This window comes from Condylura cristata, unplaced genomic scaffold (genome assembly GCF_000260355.1).
Source record: "Condylura cristata isolate star-nosed mole 26May11 unplaced genomic scaffold, ConCri1.0 scaffold00003, whole genome shotgun sequence".
Classification (NCBI taxonomy): Eukaryota; Metazoa; Chordata; class Mammalia; order Eulipotyphla; family Talpidae; genus Condylura; species Condylura cristata.
The window spans coordinates 29,322,473-29,345,704 of NW_004567104.1; the positions used below are offsets into that span (position 1 = coordinate 29,322,473).

Consider the following 23,232-nt stretch of genomic DNA (forward strand, 5'->3'; position numbering starts at 1 on the left):
GATTAGAAGCACCCGGGATCCTGGGAGCCCCGCGCAGTTTCAGCTCGCGCCCCCAACCCCCCCACCCCCCGAGCCGACCGAAGATCCAGTAGGGGGCGCCAGAAAGAAGGCCAAAGCCAGTCTGAACTCCCCAGGTGTGCAGTGTGGCCTGGGTGGCTGCCGCTAGGGGTGTGGACACCGCCGCGGCACGCCCCGGCCGCACTTAAGTAGCTGCGGGCGAGCGCGTGGAGGACGGAGCGCGTGGAGGACACCGGCTGCTGCTGACCCACCCGCCCCAGACCTAGACCCGACCCGGCCCTGCTAGCCCGAGACCCGCCATGCGGGCCCCCAGCGTGACTCTGTGGCTCTTCCTGGCGCTGCGCACTGGTGAGGCCCGCCCGCCGCCCGACCGAGGGGAGCAGGAGCCCGGGCTGGGGGTCCCGCAGGGGCGGCCCGGGTGCGGGGAAGTGTGCCCTGCGCCCGCGCCTTCCAGCAGAGAGAGGAGAGGCGCCCCGGCGCGGATGTAGTGGAGGAGTCAGCTCTCCTCGCCGGCTGTGGTGTCCGGAGGGCTTCCCGGAGGAGGCGGCGTCGCGCCCCGCCTTGAGAAAGCGGAGCTTCTCACAGGCCAAGGAGACGCGCAGGCAGAGGCGCGGAGGGGAGAACTTTGGCTTGTGGGGTGGTTCGGGACCGAGAATGCTCTAGAGAGGCGTGGAAACCCAGCAGGGCTTGGGGGCCAGAGCGACTCCACTTGCCCGGCCCGAGCCGTCATGAGAGGACCCCAGGCCCTGGACACTAGGGGCACAGACACCACCCCACCCCACCCCAGACTCTGCACTCGGGGTGGGCTGGGGGGGCGGTGCGGAGGAGGGGTCCACCAGATCTCGGGTCCCGCCCCCCGGTTCCCAGAGGAGTGCGGGCAACATCTCGGGGAGCGGTTCTCAGGGAACTAACTGGAGGTGGCTGAAGGGAAACTAGAAACCGGCAGCCTTGTCCCTTGGGATGGGGATGGGAAGCGATGACGTCCATGGGAGAGTAACCCAACGGGGGCCATGTGTTGGGAGAGGATAACGAGGGGGAACTGGACCCAAAACCACAAGTTACCCCAAAGCACAGGCCTCCCTGGCATCTCTGGCTGGCAGGGTCAGTGGTGGAGGAGCCTAGGCCTTCAGAGGCATCAGCTTAAGGGAATTCTGGCCCTCTATGGGTCCGGCCTCCAGCTTGGGAACCCTTGGGGACTCTGACCTGCTCCCTCAGGAGACCCAAAATGGTCCTCACCAAGAGGGAGCTATGCAGAGGTCCCCTGAGGCCCTGTGTACCCTGACTTCCCACTCAGGTTTAATTACCACACAAAGAAGGCCAAATTCTTCAGTAGAACGCTGAGATTAAGGGTAGGTAGGGGGAGGGGGGTCGCAGAGAGGGGGGAGACTTAGTAGCTTGAAGTCACATGGAAAAAAGTTTATTAAATGCTACAAATGCTTTTCAGAAAAATAATAATTACCATACATAACTGTGTTGACATGTGCTTTCTCAAATGACAAAAAGAGCTCAGAGAGAGCAAATAACTTATCTGAAGTCAACTGGAATAGCAGAGACTGGACCCAACTGGCTACCCATCAGCCTCCCTGAGGCAGGAGCCTGCTCTGTGGTCACTGAGGGTGTGTTTGCCTGGGGCATAATCACAGATGTTCCAAGAACTGCAAAGCTCCCCAGGGGCAGCCCATCTACAACCACTTGCCGGGCTCCTGTCCTGGTTCCTGAGGAAGACCTGGGGGCTTCCTTGAGTGAGAGACCCCACTTGTTGCAGAGGCTGGAAGAAGGGCAGGAACTTGTCAAGTCACAAAGGCAGCCAGGACCCCCAGCTGGTGCTTCTTCTACAACCCAGGCTGTGCTCCAGGCCAGCAAGGAGGGGTGGGGCAGCTGAGCTGCTGCCCTGGTAAAGGTCGCCGGGCACTGGTCTGCCCTGAGCACCTGGAGGGGCATGGCCTTCCTGGCTTTGCCCCCCAAGCCCTCTCCATTCCTAGTCTGTGACACCTCTTTTTGCCTGGTGCCTTCTGATGGAAAGCAAGTCTGGCACAGGACTGGTGGTCGTCTTCCTCTATGCTGGAACTGCTGGACCCTTCCTCTATGGTGGGGGATGGGGGGGACAGGGCAGCTGGCCTCACTGTCCCCTGCCCCCAGTGCTCAGCGGGATGGAGGTGCGGTGGTGTACCACCTCAGATCCAGAGCAGCAGAAATGCAACAACATGAGCAACGCCTTCCAGGAAGCCGGGATCCAGCCCCCCCTCCTCTGCATACAGAGTACCTCAGCTGACCACTGTGTCCAGCTCATCACGGTGAGTCCTCTCCCTTCCGTTCTGCCCTCCTTGGCCACCACCAACCCAGACCAGAGGGTTCTGAGTCAGGAGGGAGCACACAACAGTCTCATTCACTGGGGAGGGCGCCAGTGTCCCCCCTGCCTGAACAGCAATAAGATCTCTTGAGTTTCCCCAGCAACAAGGGTCAGTTTGTTTCCTGCCTGCGCCAGGGCCAGGCACAAGGAGGCCTCAAGAAGGGGCCTGGCTCGGATGGGCGGCAGTGGGAAAGGTGTCTGAGAGGCAGTTTCCTTCCACAAGGAAGAGTAGGGACGCTGCCCCCACCAAGGGAGCCCGGAGAGTGGGCACCCTTCCTGGCCTGTGTGATGACTCACTCTGCCATGGAGTTTTCCAGAAGGGGGTTTGTGTGGTTTGAATGGAAGCAGGAAGAGGAGCCAGAGGTCCTGCGTGGGTGCGTGGAGAGGGGCGTGTCTGCTCACCTGGCACTGGTGATACTCACACAGTGCTTTAATGGCAGTCAAGGTGTGAGGTAAAGCCTCGGGATCAAGCATAGGGAATCTGGATTTCTCTTCCACTGGCGCCAAGACCTAACCCATTCATAGACTCACGTGGGGCCACAGACTCACAGGCTCCACTGTGAAGCAGAAACCAATTCTATAGCCTCAGGTAGCACACAGACACTTATATTTTAAAATTAAAGGGAAAGATTAGTCTGTAGCTTAAAGAGGAAATCCCAGAAACAGGTTATCAGGGGAGGCAGTAGACTGACAAGCAGAAAAGTGAAGGCGACCCCTTTTCACTATATAAACTATCTTTTTAGTAAACTAGGTACATATATTATAAATTCCATAAAAATACTATTTTTAAAAATAACATAGTAAGAAAACCAAAGCAAGGCCTCAGGCTAAGAATGCTGCCGCCTAGGCTCTGGGGGAGGACAGGACAGGGCTCCCCACACGAGGAGAGGACTGGTGTGGGCCAGCGGGGCTTTTCAAGGGGCCTGGGCAGACTGATGGGTGGCCCCAAGTGCTCCCAGATTGGCTCAAGCCAGGCTGGGCTGACCCACATGTTCCCAATAGGCAGGGGAAGCTGATGCCATCACTCTGGACGGAGGAGCCATCTATGAGGCAGGGAAGGAACACGGCCTGAAGCCTGTGGTGGGCGAAGTATATGATCAAGGTATGTGAGTCAGTGGAGGAGAAAGGAAGCCCCTCTGCAGTGTCCTTGCGGTCTCGCCCCACCCTGCAGCCTTGGAGCTGGGCACCAGCCTGGCCCACACAGGTACCCCATACATGAGAAACAGCCGGACCAACTCTCACAGATCCCCATCTGTGAACTCTCTTGAACTCTGCAAGGATAGCAGTGCCAGAAACAGTAGCTTGAGTCTGTTTTTCCTTGTGGAGAACCCAGAAATCCCCCCCAAGTTTACCAAAGGACGGTCCCATGCCTGGTTCTGGGCAAGTTGCTGGGGTGCAGGGAACCTCAGTAAGGACCAGCTCCCCACATACTTTAGCAGCGCTGTCAGAAGCAACATGGAGGGAACCAGGACTCAGCAAGAGGGGGTGACTGGTTGCTGCAGAGCTCAACAACGATCCCAGCTCTGCCCCTTCCTGGGGCCCTCTGTGACCCTGGACAGACTCCATTTTCTTGACCGTAAGTTGTGGTCATGATACCTGCCCAGTCACTCCTGAGAGCCAGTGTGTGTGACCCTGACACAGTTTATGCTGGGCAGGTGAGTTGCTTTGCCCAAGACCCTGCCCTTCCCCAGGCAGACTGCTGGCTCAGGCTGCTCACCTCTACTTGCCCATTGCCCACCCTCCAGCTTGGGGACACAGTCCAGCTTGGGGACACCTCCAAGCCTCTTCTGCCTGGAGAGATCCTGTCTACACCAGAGCACCGGCTCACCCCACCAAGCTCTGATCCTCCTGTTTCCTTTGTCTACTACAGCACAGGGTCTCACTGTTGTCAAATCAATGACTGCCAGATGACACGGGATTCAGTCCCACCTGCAGGCCACCAGCCTTCCTGCTCCATCCAGGCCTGAGCACGGAGCCAAGCCTGCCCATCAAGAGCAGGAGTCAGAGAGCACCACATAAATGCAAAAGTGTAGTTCCCAGTGAAGAAAGTAAAGGCCATGCCGGAGAACTAATGTTTCTGTTGAAAGAGGGTAGACAGGAGGGCCGTTTAGGCTGAGCGCTGACAAGGGTCCCAGGGAAAGAAATTTGGTGTGTTCCAGGAACTGGAAAGAAAGGGCCCTGTGGCTGAGCCTAGGGTGGGACCAGATGAGGATGCCTCGGCGTCCAGGACCAGACCCAGGTGTGCAGAGAATAGCACTGGCTTTGTTTTCTAGGGGTGCAGGGCACCAGCAATGTGTGTGAGTGAAAAGTGAGTGTGTGTGTGTGTGTTTGAGGAGAGAGAAGGGAGGTCTCTGATCCTCCATCCCCATAAGGAGTCATCCTGTCTTGTCTTCATGGCACTGTTGGGGCCACATCTGGCACATGTTGCAAAGCTGCACACCCCACCTTCATGCACCCCGTTCTGGACCTTGAGTGATACAGGAACACACTGTTCTCTCCTCCTCTCTCTCCCCGCTCCTCTGCCCTCAGCAATGGGAAACCACTTTATATAATCTAGGGGAATCCCTTGCCCTGCCTCCCTGTTTCCCCCAACTCCTCTAACCACAATCGCCCCTAACCACAGTCGCCCTTCCTCAAACCCTCTAAGTTCTCTGAAGATCTAGACTTTCAGGGAGCAAGAGACCTATAAGTGACTCCTGCGTTCAGCCACCACAGCCCTCCTGGTGTGCACTGACGTGCTCCTGGCTAAGTGCCCACTGGCTTGGGAAGAAAGGCGGGAAGCTAGCTAGTGAATTCATCTTGCAAGGAGCTACCCAGCACATGAGGCTGGAGGAAGGCGGAGTCCCGCTAGAAGATGTGAAACGAGCCCTCTGGCCATCAGTGGTTGCAATATGGTGCCACACCTGACCCACCTCCGACAGGTCGCAGCCGCTCTCAGGGCCTCTCCCTTGCTGCCCTCCCTGCTCTTTCCCTCCTTCTAGAAGTGGGCACCTCCTACTATGCCGTAGCTGTGGTCAGGAGGAGCTCCAACGTGACCATCCACACCCTGAGGGGCGTGAAGTCCTGCCACACGGGCATCAACAGGACGGTGGGCTGGAACGTGCCCGTGGGCTACCTGGTGGACAGCGGCCGCCTCTCTGTGATGGGCTGCAACGTGCTCCAAGGTGAGGGCTTCTGGCCCACTGGGCCTCCCAGCTCTTCACTGCCCCTCCCCTCCAGGTCTGCCTGCACAGCTACCTCCTGGGGGAGCCGCACAGGCCCACCGTCCTCAGGGCCCTTCCTGGACGCCCGGTGGTGGTTTCGGTGGTGGTTTCACTCCCTCCTGCCGTGCTGGCCAGCCTGGTGTGGCACCGTCTGAATCTGGTGATTGGCCTTTCCAGGGCTCTCACTCCCCCTCACTCATCACAGTGTCCCCAGACACAGCCAAGTGCACGGCCCAATCCACAGTTGGGAGGGGGTAGGTCCCCCAGTGACTCTCGCCCGTGTGGGTCCTATTTCCAGAAAGACGTCCTCGGCTTTCTGGATCAGAAGCTTGGTTTTTTTCGGGACCCAAGCAAATGGCTGACGTGCACCCAAGAAGCTCACAAGTGGCTATCAGAGCCCTGCTGCTTCCCCACAAGTCCAGGCATAGGTCTGCAGGAGGAAGATGCTCCTGGGGAAAGAAGGTGGGAGTGATCCCAAGGGGCTGCTGAGAATAAAACGCACAGGGAAAGTGAGGTGGAGCCTGGGGGTGCCTGGCAGAAGGCCTGCTTCGAATGCCTGGGCTTCTCCTCCGGCTCACCTGCTCTCCACATCAGGCACGGTACCCTGACGAGATGGCCCTGACACACAGCCACATCTCGTGGGGTCCAGCCCTGAGAGGAGTGTGGGGTGTCCCGAGTCCCTTCCCATGAGTGTGTTACCGCCTGTTTGCTCCCTGGACCATCAGCGCTTCTGGGGCTTGAGGCAGCGTGGGGGAGGCTGGAAAGCACAACTTTGCAAGCCCAACTTTACTGTCCAGAACGTGGGCCAACATCTGGGCCTGCCTGCGGCTCATGACCTGCCCTCAGAAATTCCTCTACCGCATCAAACCTCACTTTGCTGCACTGTGACATGGGAACTGTTTCACCTCACTGTGCGGTGCGGACTGAGATAATTCACGCAGGGCATGGACGGGTCTGTTTCCTGCAGGGAACCCATCTCACTGCGGCCCCACCCCACAGCTCAGCACCTCTGGTGCTGGGTGCCCAGACGCACACCTGCTCGCAAACCTGAAAGAGTCAAAATGAGAGGGAGTCGAATGTTCACTGAGACCCAAAAAATTGCACTTCAAGGTGCTTAATTTCAATAGAAACCTAGAACTGGCCCCAAGAGTGAGTAAAATCAGGGGTCTTTGATGGCAGGCCAGACCCTCCACCCACAATGCCTCCTTCTCCCTTGCTTGCGTATTCTAAGAAGTGTGGTCTATCCGTTTAATTATATTCATTAAGTAAGCACTTCTTCCTCTCCCTACTTTCACTGATTATATATAGCTGATTTTGAAATGAAAGCTGCAGTGAGAATAGTGTCCCTTTCACAGTTGTCCTACATGACCATTTGGGGGTGAATGTTCCGTTCCCCTAAGCCCTTTTTAAATAATGCCTATTGCTACCTTTCTGACCCCAGTCTGGGAATCAGATCGAATTCTCTGGTTTCCCTTAGACTAAACCCTGGAGTGTCCAGCACTGGCCCCGGGGGAACCCAGCCCTTTGGTCAGGAGCAGAGGGGCCTCAGGGCCCCCTTGGGGCTTGGGTGGAGACCTGAGGCTGTGCGCTGTGCGGTTGGGCTAACTGACCCACCTCTCCTTCCTTCCTGCAGCTGTCAGCAACTATTTTGGGGGCAGCTGTGTCCCTGGTGCAGGAGAGACCAGTTACTCCGAGTCCCTCTGCCAGCTTTGCAGGGGTAATGGAGCTGGGGAGGGAGTGTGTGACAAGAGCCCCCTGGAGAGATACTACGACTACAGCGGGGCCTTCCGGTGAGAGAGGTGGGGTGGGGCTGAGTGGGGGGGGGGTTTGGCCTTGAGCTGGGGAAAAACACCTTATTGTGGGAGGCCAGGGAGGCCTGAGGGGGGGCAGGCAACACTGGCTGCATCTCATCAAAGCGCCCTTTATATAGTTTGTGTATCTGGTTAGTTTAAAAACATCATACCGGAATAAGCCAGAGTGCGTTTGCTCATAAAGTCAATGTTTGGTGTATTTAGAGGTGAGGACTAAAAGAGAGGGAAATGGAAAACCAGCCTTGGCCACTCCCACCCTGGTGTCTCAGACTAGCAGGGGGGACAGTGGGGGTTTGGTGCAGGGGCCCTGGAATTTGACCCTCAGGGCTGACGTGTCTGTCTGGCTCAAGCTCGCACTTTCCATCACCTCACAAAAGGATCCTAAACGGAGTCCCTAACAGCCTGTGGTGCATGTCTGCCAGCCCACAAATAAGGAACCACGTAGGGAAGGAAGCCCCCTGAGGCCCTCCCATACCTGGGCCTCAGTGTTTCCACCTGGAGGGGACCTGCGGGGGGGCTGGGGTGGGGGGGTGCCTGTGCTGCAGGCTGAGATCCCGGCAAATGCAGTCCTCAGCCCCCGCAAATGCCCCTCCCCCACCCCTCCCTGCTGGTGCCAGCCCCCAGCCCAGCTCCTGTTTATTTCCTGACTTTGGGGACCCAGGCAGCCCCTTCGCCCTGTAGGTGCTGACCTCCCTCCCTCCCTGGGCAGAGACATATAGAGGATACATAAAGCCCTGTCCCCACTCCCTGGGACTCTTGGGGACATAAGGAGATCCAGGCCCAGCCCCTGAGGCAGGGCAGAGTCATCTTCAAAGCACCATGCCTTCAGGCTGCCCCCACTTGAGTGCCAGCTCCTTTCAGGCCCGAGCTAGGCTAAGCAGGATCTACAAGGGATTGCTCCCTATGGGGAGCCATTTTCACATCCCCTGTATACCTCTAGAGGCGAGGAAGGCTGCACAACTTGGCAAAGCCACACAACCCACAAACTAGGGAGCCAGAACTCTGGACTGCGTGACTGCGAGACCCATGCCCAACACAACACCCCGTGCCCAAGCCAGACCCCCAGAGGCGGAAGGTGGACAGAGTCAGGGGGCTGAGGGTGAGGGGCTCTCTGAGCATCCAACTCACTGATGTTTGCTCGCAGGTGCCTGGCAGAAGGGGCCGGGGAAGTGGCCTTTGTGAAGCACAGCACGGTGCTGGAGAACACGGATGGTGAGTGGGGGTCAGGGTGCCCCAGGAGCAGGGCGTGGGCCCCAGAACTGTTCCTTGATGGGGACAGGAGCTGCCTCAGGCAGGACCCTGGATGGGCGGCCTGTAGCAGGAGCTCTGGTAGGAGATGGGCAGTCTCTGGGTGACACACAAACCTCAGAGTGCCCATCTGTGCAAAGGTACCCTTGAGTTCAAGCTGTTCCTCAGGGCCGGGGCGCTCAGAGCAGCCTGGCCCTGCTCTGATTTCTGTTTGGCACTGGGTTCTGTTTCCACTCAAAGATCAGGTTCTGCTTTTGGAAAACAGTTTTCAAATCTCCGCTCTAGCGCTTCTTACCGTTCCTTCCTGGCACTTCTCTGCTGTTGTCTGAAGAAGCCATCTCTTTTCCCTGGCTAAGACTTAACTAAAGAGGGGTTGGTGTTATGTGCCATCCATTATGCCAGAATCACTTAAATTTTTGTTTGGGATAATTGAGTTTTAGAAAAGTTGCAGGAATAACTCAAAGAACCCCCATTGATTCTTTGACCCAGATTCCAACTTTCAGCCCTTGCCAGGTAGGTTTCACATTCTTTCTATACAGGTGTTCTCTTTTAACCCTTTGAGAGTTCATTTTTCTGTATCCTACACTTGTAGTGCTTTAATAGGTATCTCTTAAGAAAGGAGATGCCAACCTAGCCACTTACCACAGTACATTAGCAAATACCAGAAAGGAAACATTGAGACAATATTATTATGTAACCCACAGTCCATAGTCCAGATTCACTAGCTATCCCTCTTCAACCCAGGATATCTAATCTTTGATCTCACATGGGAATTAGTTGTTAGATCTCTTTGGTTTCCTGTAACTGACAGAATCTTCACCACCAAAGTTCCTTCAAATCTTCTGTCCTTTCTCCAACCCCAAACAGCAGCCACCAGTCAAACCTTTATTTATCTTTCTAGTTTCATCTACTTCAGAATGTCTCATACTGTCCTTAAATCATCATCTTTTTTTGTGAAGCTTTGACTTTTGAATCATGTAGTGTAACATTTATGAAGGCAGTAATAAGAACCAGGTTTGAGGAAAAGAAGAAAGTGATCTAAGAGGAGAAAGCATAGAGGCTTGTCTCCCAAGTAGGATGATACTATGAAAATAGGTCCCCTGACAAAAAAAAAAAAAAAAAAAAAATGGTAAGAACAAAAGAGTGGAATTGACATAAATGTCTGATATAATGAAATAATACGACTTTAATTGTCCCTAATCCGTGAAAATAGGAGGGACAGATCGAAATACATAAGTGTTCCATTTCTCTCATGGGAAGACCAAATGATCCCCCAGAGTTCTATACAAAGGTTTTGCAGCAGTTTAAAAATAGAGGAAAGTTGGGGAGTGGGGAGAGAATGACGGTGAGTAATTGTTGAGTGTGCTTAAATTATCATGCAATCATTAAAAATGACCTTTATGGAGTTTTCCAAACTATTACTCTCTTAGTTTTGGTTTTGGTTTTTAAATAGCTTTCGAGTGAACAGAATTTTCATGATCCCACAAATTCTTTTCCCCTCCTCATTCCTAGCAGAGGTTTAACCCCCTCATTTTAAAATTTAAAAGTCATAGAAATGTAGCACCATCTGTGGTTATTTGATTGCACTGTTTAGTGACAATTTTAACAGTCCTCTTAATATTCCTATGGGTAGGGAGAGTCACTCTTTCAAATAAATCTTGCTTTCCTTACAAATGAATTTTATGGCAAGTTTCCAATAATACGGGGAAATACTTTAAATCAGTCCATCAAAAAAAAATTACAATCCAAGATTGCCTTTCAAGGATGTCCTTAACTATATTAAAAATGGTTAGAAATCAGAACGGAAAAAGGGACTTGGAGGAAATAGACCACAGTGTCAACAGTGTGAGTGACCCCCCTGGAGGCCCACCCTTCGCTCTCCAGGCCCCTGTGCTGCTGGAGTCTTCATGGTTCACGTCCACCATGCCTACCCCAGCCACCACTGGCCCTGCCCTCCACTCAGCCAGTGTGATGGGCAGTGACAGCAGTGAACGCATCCTGGACTCCTGGTGCGCTTCTTCCCTCATCCTACACTTCTCTTGTTCGCTTCCTCATTCTCTTTAATGAGCAATTCTGTTTCCATGTTTTCTATTATTTTCAGTCCACTTTATTGTGGTAGGTATCAGGGAGCACAATCCACTGAAAGACCTGATCTAACAGCGTGAAGCCGCCAAGCTCTGCTGAAGCCTGGGTTCTGGGTCGTGGTCCTCACCTCCTGGTGTCGTTCTGGTTCTCCCCTCCTGGTGCTCCTGGTTCTCACCTCCTCACACAGTTCATTTCACTGTGGGACAGTGGCCTAAGGAGCCTCTCCCCAGGCTCCCTCTCCTGGTCCTTCCCAAGGCCTTCTCCCAGCCCTCCCACGACAGGAGTTAGCTCATCTCCAGCTCCCCATCTTCCCAGGGAACACCCTGCCCTCCTGGGACCAGACGCTGCTGTCACGGGACTTCGAGCTGCTGTGCCGGGATGGCAGTCGAGCTGACGTCACCGAGTGGAGGCGATGCCATCTGGCCCGGGTGCCGGCTCATGCAGTGGTGGTCCGGGCTGACACAGATGGGGGGCTCATCTTTCGGCTGCTCAATGAAGGCCAGGTGAGTCGAAGGCACCCACGCACTTCCAGGGTGACACCGGACCGCCTCGTCTTACTCCAGATTGGGAGCTCAGGCTTAGTGCTGGGCTCCTGGTGGGCTCGGAAGGCAGGACTCGGAGACCGTCCTCTGGGACAGACTCCAACTGGGCATCCAGGCCTGTGCAGTCCCCCTCAGGTCAGGTCAGTGTGAAGGAGAGACCAGCTGCACAGTGGTAAGGAAAAGGGCTGGCCCGAGACAGGAAACCAGGGGGCTCAGGGGCCCCTTAGTGTGGCTCCTAAAATCAAAACCAGAACGAACATATGAGCCAGTCAACAAGATGACACAGCCAATAACTGTCAAGGTGCAACTTTAATTAATTTTAATTTGATATGCTTTCTGAAATCCCTGCTGGGCATACCCACTGCGTTTGTTCTTCCCCTCTGTACCACCGCTGCCCAGCCCCACTGCCTGTTCTCAGGACAACCTGGGCCACATATCACAGTTGACAACTGAGTGTGACCAGGCGGGATGCAGGGGAAACACAGGAAGGCTGGTGACGCTCCTCGGAGCGGGCGCCGGACAGGGCACAGGGAGATGGTGGGGCTGACTGAGAGGAAAGATGCGCCCCCTCAGCACCTCACCAGCGACACCCCTCCCCCTTGACACATAGCGTCTGTTCAGCCATGAGGGCAGCAGCTTCCAAATGTTCAGCTCTGAGGCCTATGGCCAGAAGAACCTGCTGTTCAAAGACACCACCTCAGAGCTGGTGCCCATCGCCACGCAGACCTACGAGGCGTGGCTGGGTCGCGAGTACCTGCACGCCATGAAGGGCCTCCTGTGTGACCCCAACCGTGAGTCCGCCTGTCTCCTCCCCCACCACCCCAGCCTGGCAAGCAGGGCTTTCTAGAGAGGTGACTGGGGGGCACTCACCGCGGGAAGTGCACCTCTTGGGCTCCCTGGGAACCTGTTGCTTCCATCTCCCATCTCTGGGGTTCGGGAAGGAAGACTCTTGGGGATCAGATGGCCTGCTGTGACCCTGGAAGCTCTGCCTGCCCCAGAGGGCGGGGTCCAGGCCATTAGGACCTGTCTTTCTGAGGTCTCCTCTCCTCTGTGCCAAAGTCCTCGAGGCCTGTCGCTCTCCTTCCATGGGGCACTCCTCCTTGACACCCCATGACCACGGCCTGGCTCAGGCATTGTCTACAAATGGGCTTCCTGCCAGCAGCCCCCAACCCACATCCCTCCATCTGCCACCAAGAAAACAGGCTGCCAGGCCTGAGTCAGCTACTTGACTCGATCTGCCTCAGACCTCCTGCCTCCCTTTCTGTGTGAGGAAACAGGCTCATATATTAAATATGAGCAGCTAAGGAGGGTGAGGGCCAGAATTTCCCTCGACTCGGACTGAGTTCTTCCTGCTGAGGCACTGGCCCTCCCCCCCATGCTCGGGCCCACCCAGGGCGTGTGACCACATGCTCACACCCACACAGGGCTGCCCCCCTACCTGCGCTGGTGTGTGCTGTCCACTCCTGAGATCCAGAAGTGTGGAGACATGGCTGTGGCCTTTAGCCGGCAGAAGCTCAGGCCGGAGATCCAGTGCGTGTCAGCCAGCTCCCCCCAGCACTGCATGGAACAGATCCAGGTGGGACCATGCCTGGAGGGCGTGGTGGGCGGTGGGGGGGGGGTGCTAACCAGCCCCTGTCCTGGTCCGGAGGGTTCAGGGACAGCCTGTGGAGAGAAGGTCTCCACTGACAACCTCATAGAAAGGGGAGAAGGAAGGACTCCAGGGATCAGTCTCCCGCTTTTTGGAGACAGGGCAGAGGAGGCTGTTTCTCCCAGGGGACCCCAAGGAGGCCTTCTCACTGAGTGGGGAGCAGGAGCATGAACTGGCCCATTTGAGATGTGAGATGCACCATTTGGCTGAAAATAGCAATGCCGTTGCCTGTTACCGACTATCACACCTCCACGCCTCTGAAGCTCCCTGGGGTACAGGTGTCCAGTTTCACCCCCTACTCTTCCATCAGAACTTACGGGATCTAAGGAGCCACCTTACCAGAGGTTTCAGAATGGAAAGCAGGATGGGGCATCGGTAACCCAGAAAATTCCAGGAGGGTCTGAGGGAAGAGTCCCTCAACCTGGAGCCTCCTCACAGAGGCCCAGAGACTGCCTTTTTTTTTTTAAGATTTATTTATTTGTGCATACAGAACTGGGGTACAGGCCAGAGGCTCAGGGGTGGCGAGAGGCTTCACCAGAGACAGAGTGGGGAGCAGAACAGGCAGATCGACGAAGTACACTGGTGAGGGGAGCAGCGGATGGTCAGGAGAGGTCTGCCACGCCATGTGGTCACCTCCGGGGCAGGCGGGAATCGAACTCATGCAGAAGTGGTTTCAGCTTCTTAGTGCAGTGCTTTAACCCGCTGCGCCACCAGGGAGGGCCGAGACTGCCTCTTTTAAGGCATGGCTCACTCATCGGGCTGTGGCCAGGGACTGGGGTGATGGTACAGGCCTCTGACTGGCAGACCCTGACCTGCTCAGAATGAGGCTAATATCAGGAAACCTCAATAATAGCTGAAAGAATGAAATAGTCGCCTGCAAACAGAAATGCTGCTGGCGGTTGGTTTTAGCACCCAGGATTCTAAGCACCCCTCTTGCCCACCCCTCTTCATAAGGGATGGTGCAGGATGGGGTACCCAACACCCGGAGCATCCTGGAACCTCTCCCAGTCTGGCTCCTCTTCCTGTCCTCCTCCAGGCCGGCCAAATCGACGCAGTGACCCTGAGTGGCGAGGACATTTATACCTCCGGGAAAACATACGGCCTGGTTCCAGCGGCCGGGGAGCTCTATGCCCGTGAGTGCAGGCGCAGCCACCTGGCCTCCGCCAGGAGGTGGTTGGTGCTTTCATATCTATGAGCAAGTTCCCGCTCGGCCACTCTCCCTCTGTGCCTCTGGCCCTGGCTGACTGCCATCCGTCTCAGGCAAGCCCCTGGTGCCCCAGGCCCGTGTTGCCACCCAGTCATTGAAAGTCTGGCAGGCACCAGCAAACTTTCTCAAAAGGGTCAGAGAATCGACGCATTACGCTTTGCATTCCACATACACACTCTACTGCAGATTATTCTCTTTTTTTAAGCAAACTCTTAGAATTATAAAGGCTGCCCTTCACTTGCACTCCAGGCCATACACACATCCTGGAGCAGCGTGCCCTGGCCGTCTCCTGAGACTTGTCCAGCCTTCCATGCAGCTCATGGGAGGTCGCTCATGCACACCTTGCCAGTGGCCTTTGCTTAAGTGTCCACTTAGGTGGTGACCAGGACCTTTGGTCCCATTCACTTGCATGTGAAAAATCTCTGGACTCAGGGAAAAGGCTTCTGCAGCCTTAACTGGGCCTCCACCTTCCTCCCAGGAAGTGAGAAAAATACCATGTGGGTGTAAGGGCAGAAAAGAATCCCTTTGGGTAAGAACTACTGGGAAGTGGGAAAGTCAGCAGTCTGAGGAGTGGAGCCAGGCTGCCTGTCGTTAGGGGAGGCGAGCAGGGGTCCGGCTGCCGGGCATGCTCAGCGAATACCCTCCTGGCTCTCAGACCGGGCAGCACTGCGACTCCCCAAGGCCTGAGAGAGCAACGGGAGGAAATGGTTTGAGGGACAGGCCCCTAGGGGGCGTGCCCCTGGCTCTCACCTGACCGGGGCCTGCTGTCCCCCGCCCCCCAGCCGAGGACAGGAGCAACTCGTACTTCGTGGTGGCTGTGGTGAGGCGGAACAGCTCCTACGCCTTCTCCCTGGACGAGCTCCGGGGCAAGCGATCCTGTCACTCGGGCTTCGGCAGCCCTTCGGGCTGGGACATCCCGGTGGGCGCCCTCGTGCACAGAGGCTTCATCCGGCCCAAAGCCTGCGACGTCCTCACAGGTGCCACGCTCCACAGGGGCACAGACACGCAAACTCTTCTTTGGGGGTGTCCGGGCCAGGAGCCAACTCTGAGGCTTGGGTCCCCGCAGAGTGCAGCCCTGGAAAGACGTCCTCTTCCTGCTTGGCATTCCGGGGAGGCTGGGGAATATTCTTGGCCCGAACAAGAAATCAGGGGGTTGGGTACCTGCTTCCCCTACCCCTTCCCCCTCCCAGAGTGAACTGGCTGCAGTGGGCTGGGAGTGGGCGAGTGCAGTGGGCTCTGGGCCTGGCTGTATCACTGTCCAGTCACGTGGCTGCCCCCCCTGCCAGCAGCCCTTGGGCATTTGGGGCCCCGGTTAGAACATGTCAGCTGTCTGCGTAAGTGCTACAGCAGGGCCCTGTGTATTAAATCATGCACAGTCATGGTGAAGGGGTGCAGTAGGAAGCTGGCGAGATCTTTGTGCTGCCTGGGCACACAGAGGGTGCGAGGATTGACTGATCCCCTCTCAGATTCCTGGGCAGTTGCTCTGTCAGGAACCAAATAGTTTGTGAGGTGGTAAGGGGGCACCAGGGCTGGGTGACCTCTCACCTGAGGCTGTGAGGGCCTCCTGCATCAGACCACCTCTGAGTGCTCACAGGAGGAGACGTGCCCCTGCGGACCAGCGGGCAGCGGGGCGTACAGGTGCCCTGGAGCCACAGGGCCAGGCAGGGGCAGGCAGTCCGCGGGGGAGCCACCCACCTCCCCCCGGGTCACCCTTCCTGCCACGGGCCCCTCAACACAGCCCTCCCCTCTGCCCCAGCGGTGAGCGAGTTCTTCAGTGCCAGCTGTGTGCCCGTGAACAACCCCAAGGACTACCCGTCCTCGCTGTGTGAGCTCTGCGTGGGGGACGAGCAGGGCCGCAACAAGTGTGTGGGCAACAGCCAGGAGCGGTACTATGGCGACAGCGGAGCCTTCAGGTACCCCCGCGGGCCTGGGGGTGGGCTGGGGCCAGGCCCAGGCCGGGCGGGACCCTCCTCTGACACCTGCCTTGGCTTCCTGTGTGCGTGGCAGGTGCCTGGTTGAGAATGCGGGGGACGTGGCCTTCGTCAAGCACACCACCGTCTTCGACAACACGGATGGTATGTGGGGGGGACGGAGGGGCTGGGCCAGATTTCAGGCCTGTTCCCCACCCGCAACACGATCCAGGCCCCAGACCAGGGATGATTGAGTCCAGCAGACCCCTGGGTCTCGACACCTGGTATAAACAAACTTCAGACCACACAGCCAGATGCATGGAACACGTGACGGCCTCCCTGGTCTGGAATCTAAATCCCTGCTCCCACGGGGTTGGTAGACACGCCATCAGTTTGGAAAGACCGCCGCTGGGAGGTGCTTCAGTAACAGGTCCAGAGAGAGGGTTGGCCCCTCCGCAGGGCCGTCCGTTCCCATGGGCGCTTGGCCTACAGTCCTGAGCAGCTCAGCCCCGTGCACAGAGAAGACTGCAGCGCCTATGCCATGCAGGGTGCACCCCATTCTCGGCACGTGTGAGGTCACCTTCCTGACACCACTGGGAAAGAGTTCACAGGCGGACACCCAAAGCCCACGCCTGGGCCTTCGCAGGCAGCACCCCCGGCCCCCCGCCTGTTCTCCCTCATTCAGGGAATCCATCCTGCTGAAGACTGGGCCGTTTCCCTCCAGCACCCACTGCCTACACGCCTTGTCGATGCTGCCTGCAAGGGGCTGTAGGCTTTGAAACCCACACACTGGAGTCTCAGTCTTTCCCTCTCTGCCCTAAGTTAGGTCTTCCTAGACCCTCAGCACAGTAAAGCGTAACTATAGCCCAAAGGGGGAGTGGGGGGTGTGTAGGGAAAAAACTCCAGTTAGACTCTCGAAACCCAGATTCCACATCAGCGAGGTCACAGAGGCTGCGGACCCCTTGCTCCGACAGACCTGGGGAGGCCCCAGGCCCCGCGCTCCCTCTGTTCCCACCATTCATCTCTCCCTTGCCGAAGTTACACCAAGAAGACTGGGGGTCACCCCCGGGAGGAGAGAGCCGTGTGCTCCTGCAGGAGACTATGAGCCCTGCCTGTCCCAGCCCTGAGCCTGTGGTCAGGAAGGCCTTGCGGGGCTCACCCGCAGCAAGACACCTGTCTCCCCGGGGGGCTCAGTTTTTCTTTATTTTGAGGTCTGCTCGGGTCCACCAGAGCTTCTTCTGCAAAAGGGTGTGGCCACTCACTGAAGGCAAGAAGACAAAGGAATAATGTGCTTCGGGAGGGTCGTGTTTCTCAGGAAGTGCTTGAACCAACCACCTCTTCTGGTGTAAAATGCAGATTACTTGGCTTCACCCTGAAGCCACTGAATGAGTTTCTTTGCAAGCAGGGTCCCTTGGAACTGCCTCCTAGGGGTCCTCTTGTGATGTCATACCGCCTCCGGTTTGAGAGCTTCAGGCATTACAGAAGGAGGTTGATCCACTCCTCCTGGAACACTTCCCACCCTCAGGCCTGACACCTGTAAAACAGGTGGTGGTCTTAGCCAGAGGCTGTTTCAGAGCCCCAGATTTTTCAAAATGGGGGTGATCACACCTGCCCTGCTTTACTATCACGAGGACAGAGCAGCTACTCCCTACTGACGGTAGCTCCTGCCAGCACTCGAGCCCAGCTGGGTTTCTTGCTCTGGCAATAGAGCTGGGCACTTACAGATGGAGGGCTGGGGAGCTGGCCCACTGCCCTCCGTCAAGGATCAGGGGCCCCTGGAGGACAGTAGCCTCTCTCTACTCTTCTCTCTTCCTTGCTCTGCTCCTCAGGCCACAATTCTGAGCCCTGGGCTGCTAGGCTGAGGTCGGAGGATTACGAGCTGCTGTGTCCCAACGGGGCCCGGGCTGAGGCGTACCAATTTGCAGCCTGCAATCTGGCACAGATGCCGTCCCACGCCGTCATGGTCCGGCCCGACACCAACATCTTCACCGTGTACGGACTGCTGGACAGGGCTCAGGTGAGCCAGAGCTGGGACTACATGTTCACAGGAGTGGAGTGGGAGGGCAACAGAGGGGTGACCTCAGTCCCCGGGATGCCTCGGTCTAACTGGAGCAGACCAAAGGAGAACTGAAGAAGGCTGGGGCGGGGGGACGCCCAGTGATTTTTCACTTAGCCAAGCACATCTCTGCAGCACCTACCCCCTTTGTCTCCCCAAATTCTATATTTTGCCTTCTCAGCTAGGCCATTCTCAGCAATGTACAAACAAGCTGTTATTTCTACCATCTTTAAAAAACAAGCATACCCTCTCATACCATCTCATCACCAGAATCATAGTCCCTTTTACAGCAAAATCCCTTCAGAGGGCTGTGTACTCTGCAGGCATCAGTTACTTTCCTGGTCTCTTTTAAGCTGGAGCCCACTCTAGACAGACCCCCAAAGGGCTCTGAAACCACCCTAGTCAGGGTCCCAGAAAACCACACTGCTAAGCCCAGTGGCTGTTTCCAGTCTGCACGCTGCACCCTTCCTCCTGAAGTTCGACCCCTCCTCCTGGGGGCTCTCTCCTCCTTGGTTCCTGGTCCCCAAATCTGCCTGACTCTCCTCCCACTTATTTTTGGCCACTCCTCCCAATCTCCCTTGCTAGTTCCTCTTCCCTTCCCCAGACTAACTGCTGGAGGCGCCTGGGTTCAATCCTAAATCCTCGTCTGGGTCCACACCCACACCAGTTGGTCTCATCCAGTCCCAGCTCCTTAAGTACCCTCTATGTGCCGACTACTCCTAAGCATACGTCTGCAGACCTGACTTCCACCCCACCACTCAGTCTCAAACCTGATTCTTTAACTAACTGCTTGACATTTCAGCTTTATTTCAAGCAGGCATCTCAAATCCAAAGTCGGATTCCTCTCCTCCCTGGCCTCCCCCGACTTCAGTGAACACCTTCCCATTTCCTCAGGGCTGGTCATGGGCACCCCACTGTCCCCCAGCTTCACATCCAATCCCTCTGCAGTCTTCTGGGCCACATTTTCAAAACACATCTAGAATTTGAACCCGGGCTGTCTGACAGGGAGCCCACCCCGTTCTCCCTACCCACACTGATGTGGGCTTGAACTGCCCTCCTCCACCTGTAAGCCCCGCAGAAGCAGGGCCAGGTGGTTCTGCCCCAGTTCCAGAGCTCTTTCCTCTGGTCCCTGGACTTCCCCAAGGGGTCCCTAAACCCTCTAAAGTGATGTGATGCGGAGAAGGTGAATGGCTTTCAAACAAAACCAGAGTCCAAGAAGGACTGATGCCACTCTGCCCCTTTGGCAGCTGGGTACTTCCCTGCTCCCTGGCGCCTCCTCTGTGGTGGAATATAAGTTCCCACACCCCCTCTGGTCTTTTCAGTGGCTCTTCTGGCGCTACCATCTATTGCTGTAGCCGGAGTGCTCAGCAGAGAAGGGAGAGGCTCCTGCCACGGTCTCTAGGCCCCTGGGAGGGAGGGTTCTACTCTAGGCGCTGATGACAGAACACAAGGCACTCTGTAAAATCATTTGATTTGTGGGAACACCCATGCGAGTGTGAGAAAGTGTTGTACCAAAGGTTGCTCAGCTGAGCTGGCTGAGCAAACACTGGGCAGTCTCGTCCCCACCCCTCTCATGCCTGGGCTCCTTCTTCCTGTGATGGTCAGACTTGGCTCTGTATCCAGGGCCTGGCCGGGAGGGTGTTTCTGAGTGGCCTGCTGACAGTAGCGGCCACTGTCCCATCTTATCTCAAACCCCTCTTGATGACAGAGACTGGGGAGTTGTCAACTTAGGGTTTCAAATCAGTGTCTGGGTATCCCGATAGGCCTTGCTCTTTGGCTCATTGTATGTAAAACAATCAATAAGGAGGACGTGGGTGACCAGGGTGAGTCCAGATGAAACACAGATCTTCTTGTGATGCTCCCAGGACCTGTTTGGCGATGACCACAATAAGAATGGCTTCAAAATGTTCGACTCCTCCAACTATCACGGCCAAGACCTGCTTTTCAAGGATGCCACAATCCGGGCAGTGCCTGTTGGGGAGAAGACCACGTATGGAGACTGGCTGGGCTCCGACTACGTAGTGGCTCTGGAAGGGATACTGTCTCAGCAGCAGTGCTCAGACACAGGTAGGCCCGGCCTGCTGGGTGGGCGATGACCACAGCCCTGGGCAGGCTGGTTCACACATGTCTGGCCCTCCTCCATGGAGGAAGAGGGGTGCCCCGCCACGCTCCCCTGACATCATCTGAGCCTCTCCCCCCAGAACCATTAGTAGACTGAAGGGTGCCGTAGATCTCAGGGATGCAGCACAAAGGCCCCCAATTCACAGAGCATCAAGGGGAAGCATCCAGGAGGATCTAAGCAGGAAGGCTGCAGACAATGATAGAAACACAGGCTGTGTTTTTGGATAATGAATATACATGCTAAAAATAATGTTGTTGGAGAAGATGGAGGCAACTCCATAAATATACATGCAGCATAATTTGGAAAGGAATGAATATGTAAAGAAACCAGGGGGAAGAAGAGCTCTAATTGGGGTAAAAAGAGGCAGCCTGGAGTGAATTTAGGACATGGGCTTGTGTTGCGTCAGGTCCCACACAGGCGGCTCAGGGTGTTCGGAGGACCTAACTGCCTGTGCTTAACCCCTCAGCGGCCACTGCCCCCAGGGTGTCCCTGCTCCTGCTGCTGATGTTGCTCCCGCTGTCCCTCCCGGCCTGCCTCCTCCCAGCCTCCCTCTGAAGCAGCTCCTGGGCGGCCTCATTCTCCCTTGGAATGGAAGCCTGTTTGGAAGTCTGTGTGCGTAAAGCTGTTCTCAGTCAATCCAGTTAACACTACCCAGAGCGAAATGTGTGATGGGAGAGAGTGCGAAACCGTAAGCTCCTCAGAGCCGTGATTCCGATACCAAAGAGAAGTTTCTGTGCTTGCTTCCAACTGGAAGAAAGATGAATGTTAAAGAAAAGTCCCCCAACCTCAAGTTGGACTCTCCACCTCACGTCAAGGTCTCTCCTGCTGGAACTCAGCCTCTGCCTCCCAGGCACCACCTGTCCCTCTGCTACCTGAGGTGGTGAGCTGGCGGCCTCCCAGTCACGCCCCACCCACAGGCTGGCACAGCCGCTTCCCTGAAAATCTGCAGGCTCCCACCACATGGAACCTCACCAGGCTTGGGTTTGGAAAAGGCCAGTTACCAAGGAAACAGGCTGCGCCCAGGCTTCCCACACGGCCCTCTCTGCTGGAATTTGCCCTGCTGAGCCACCCAGGGAGCCTGGCTCTCCAATGCCAGTCCCACCACCCTCTGGAGAGTAGACCGCCCCCCGCCTCGCATCAGCTCACCCTCCCTGCTCTGTCTGTCCTCTGGCCTTCCAGTCTCTCTCCCGAGGGCCCTGTCTGTCCACCCAAGCATCCAGCAGATGAGGCTCCATCCAGGCCCTCCAATGAGGCAAAGCTTCTAGGCAAGGGCAACCTCTTGTTTTCTGGGCTGGGGAGAGGAGGGATGCAAGGGATGGCGCATAGGAATGAAACCCCCTCGGGGTCGGCAGGTAAAGCAAGTGCTCCTCAGTCAGAATTTCTGCTAGGTATAGAGGCTAGATGCAAGGCTGTGGGTCCAAAGCCCTACCTAAACACCTGTCTGCTGTAAGGAGGGCAGCCCCACAACTGAGCATGCTCTGCTCTGTGCTGGGGTTACGCCCCGTCAGCAGGAACCCCCACCCTGAGGTTCCTCCTTCTGGCGTCCACCTCAGATAAATTCTACCCTGCTCTGAGGCCCTCCACTCCTCAGCTACACTGTGTATCTAACAGCCCCTGTTGCCTCTGGAAAGGGTGCAGCTCTGGGGACTGTCCAGGGAGCTGCAGGCCTGGAGCAGGGGTGGCCAGGGTCCAAAAGCCCGTGTGAAGCCCTCTAAGCTGCCAGGAATAGAGCAGCCACAGGTCCTGAGGGACTCTGTCTGCGGCGTGAGCGGGCATCTCCACGCCAGCCCTGCCAACTGGGCCCTGAGGACCACTCACTCCAGAGAAGGCCCCTCTTTTCCCACCCCTGTGAAAATCAGCAGAGTGCCTGGAGAAGGTCTTTTCTCTTCTCCATTACTGCCACGGTTGTCTGAGAAGCGAGAAAAAGTTTCCAGAACTGCCAGCTCTTACTCTGAATTTGCTCCCTGGAAAAGTGAAAAAGAGAAGAAACAGGAGCAAGCCACCCTCGTCAGCAGACTGGGAGCTGCGTGGGCCTGGAGCTATTTGTGTCCCAGTCTGCGGGGGCCTTAGGGACGCTGATGACAGGCCGGGCTTCCAGTGTTTCGCCCCCACCGGTGGGCGTTGGGACTGATCCCTTCCATCTCTGAGCAATGAAGGAGGCCGCTGGCAGCGTTCTGGCCGCAGTCACACCGTCCGCAGGAGTCCTGGCCACCACGCCAGGGGACCCCTCACCCCACCTCCAGGGGCCAGAAGAGCTGGCCTCTGCTACCAAGCTTCGTCCCTCCACGCTGGGGGGAGTCAGTGATTCGTCTCTTCTCAGACCTGATGATTGCTTGATTTATTTTTTTAAGGGAGATTTGTGCAATGAGAAGTATATTTCTGTGTGGCTGCCATGGGCCAGGGTGTAACTCAGGAAGCGACACCTGTACTACAGGCCACCGGGCATGACCTACCTGCGTGAGTGCTGTGTGATGTTTGATTGTCAGGAGACAGCAGGGGGCCACTGCTGTATTCGTGCTAAAAAAGAGGATGGTTTGTTTTTTTAAAATAAAGCCAAACAATGCTATATGCTAAGTCTTACATTCTGATAGAAACTTCCTGCTCCTGATTCTTTTGTCTTCTCAGGAGACCTGCTGCCCCCCAGCTCGCTCCTCCTCTCACCCACAAGGGCAGACTTCACCCATGGCCTGTTCTCTCAGAGCCAGAGTCAGAGACCAGTCTGGGCCTTCAACCCGTGAGGCCCCCAACTCCCTTCTCTTATCTGGACCTTGGTCCATCCCAGCTGTCTCCACCCCTCAGCCTCTGGGGGCCACCCCCTGGCCCACAAAGTAGATGCAACCTGTCTACTCCCCCTCCTCTCTGTCTCAGAAAACCAGCTGCCAGTACCTTCTCCTTGGCAAACTGGCTGCTAACTCACTGGAAGGAAGAAAGAAAGAGGGGTTGGAGGTGGGGGTGTAGGGGTAGTAGACAGGGCTCTGGCCTGCCTCAGAGTGACACCCGTGCTGGTCTGGGCTGGAGTGATAGGCCAGACT

General features: G+C 56.3%; 1 protein-coding gene across 2 annotated transcripts; it reads left to right on the forward strand.

The window, feature by feature from the left end:
- Positions 1–250: 250 nt before the first annotated feature.
- MFI2 (antigen p97 (melanoma associated) identified by monoclonal antibodies 133.2 and 96.5) lies at positions 251–22,753 on the forward strand. 2 transcript variants are annotated; one of them, XM_004675420.2, is made up of 16 exons: positions 251–366; positions 2,158–2,312; positions 3,371–3,470; positions 5,350–5,532; positions 7,205–7,361; positions 8,527–8,594; positions 11,031–11,218; positions 11,868–12,048; positions 12,682–12,833; positions 13,942–14,038; positions 14,895–15,089; positions 15,869–16,025; positions 16,120–16,187; positions 17,852–18,039; positions 19,944–20,145; positions 20,667–22,753. In XM_004675420.2, the coding sequence occupies exons 1-16, from the start codon at positions 318–320 to the stop codon at positions 20,753–20,755; spliced, it is 2,229 nt and encodes a 742-aa protein (XP_004675477.2). In that variant the 5' UTR covers positions 251–317; the 3' UTR covers positions 20,756–22,753. The 2 variants fall into 2 exon arrangements, with proteins under 2 accessions (XP_004675477.2, XP_012589919.1); XM_012734465.1 differs by having other exon boundaries at positions 257–366; positions 5,353–5,532.
- The last annotated feature ends 479 nt before the right edge of the window (positions 22,754–23,232 follow it).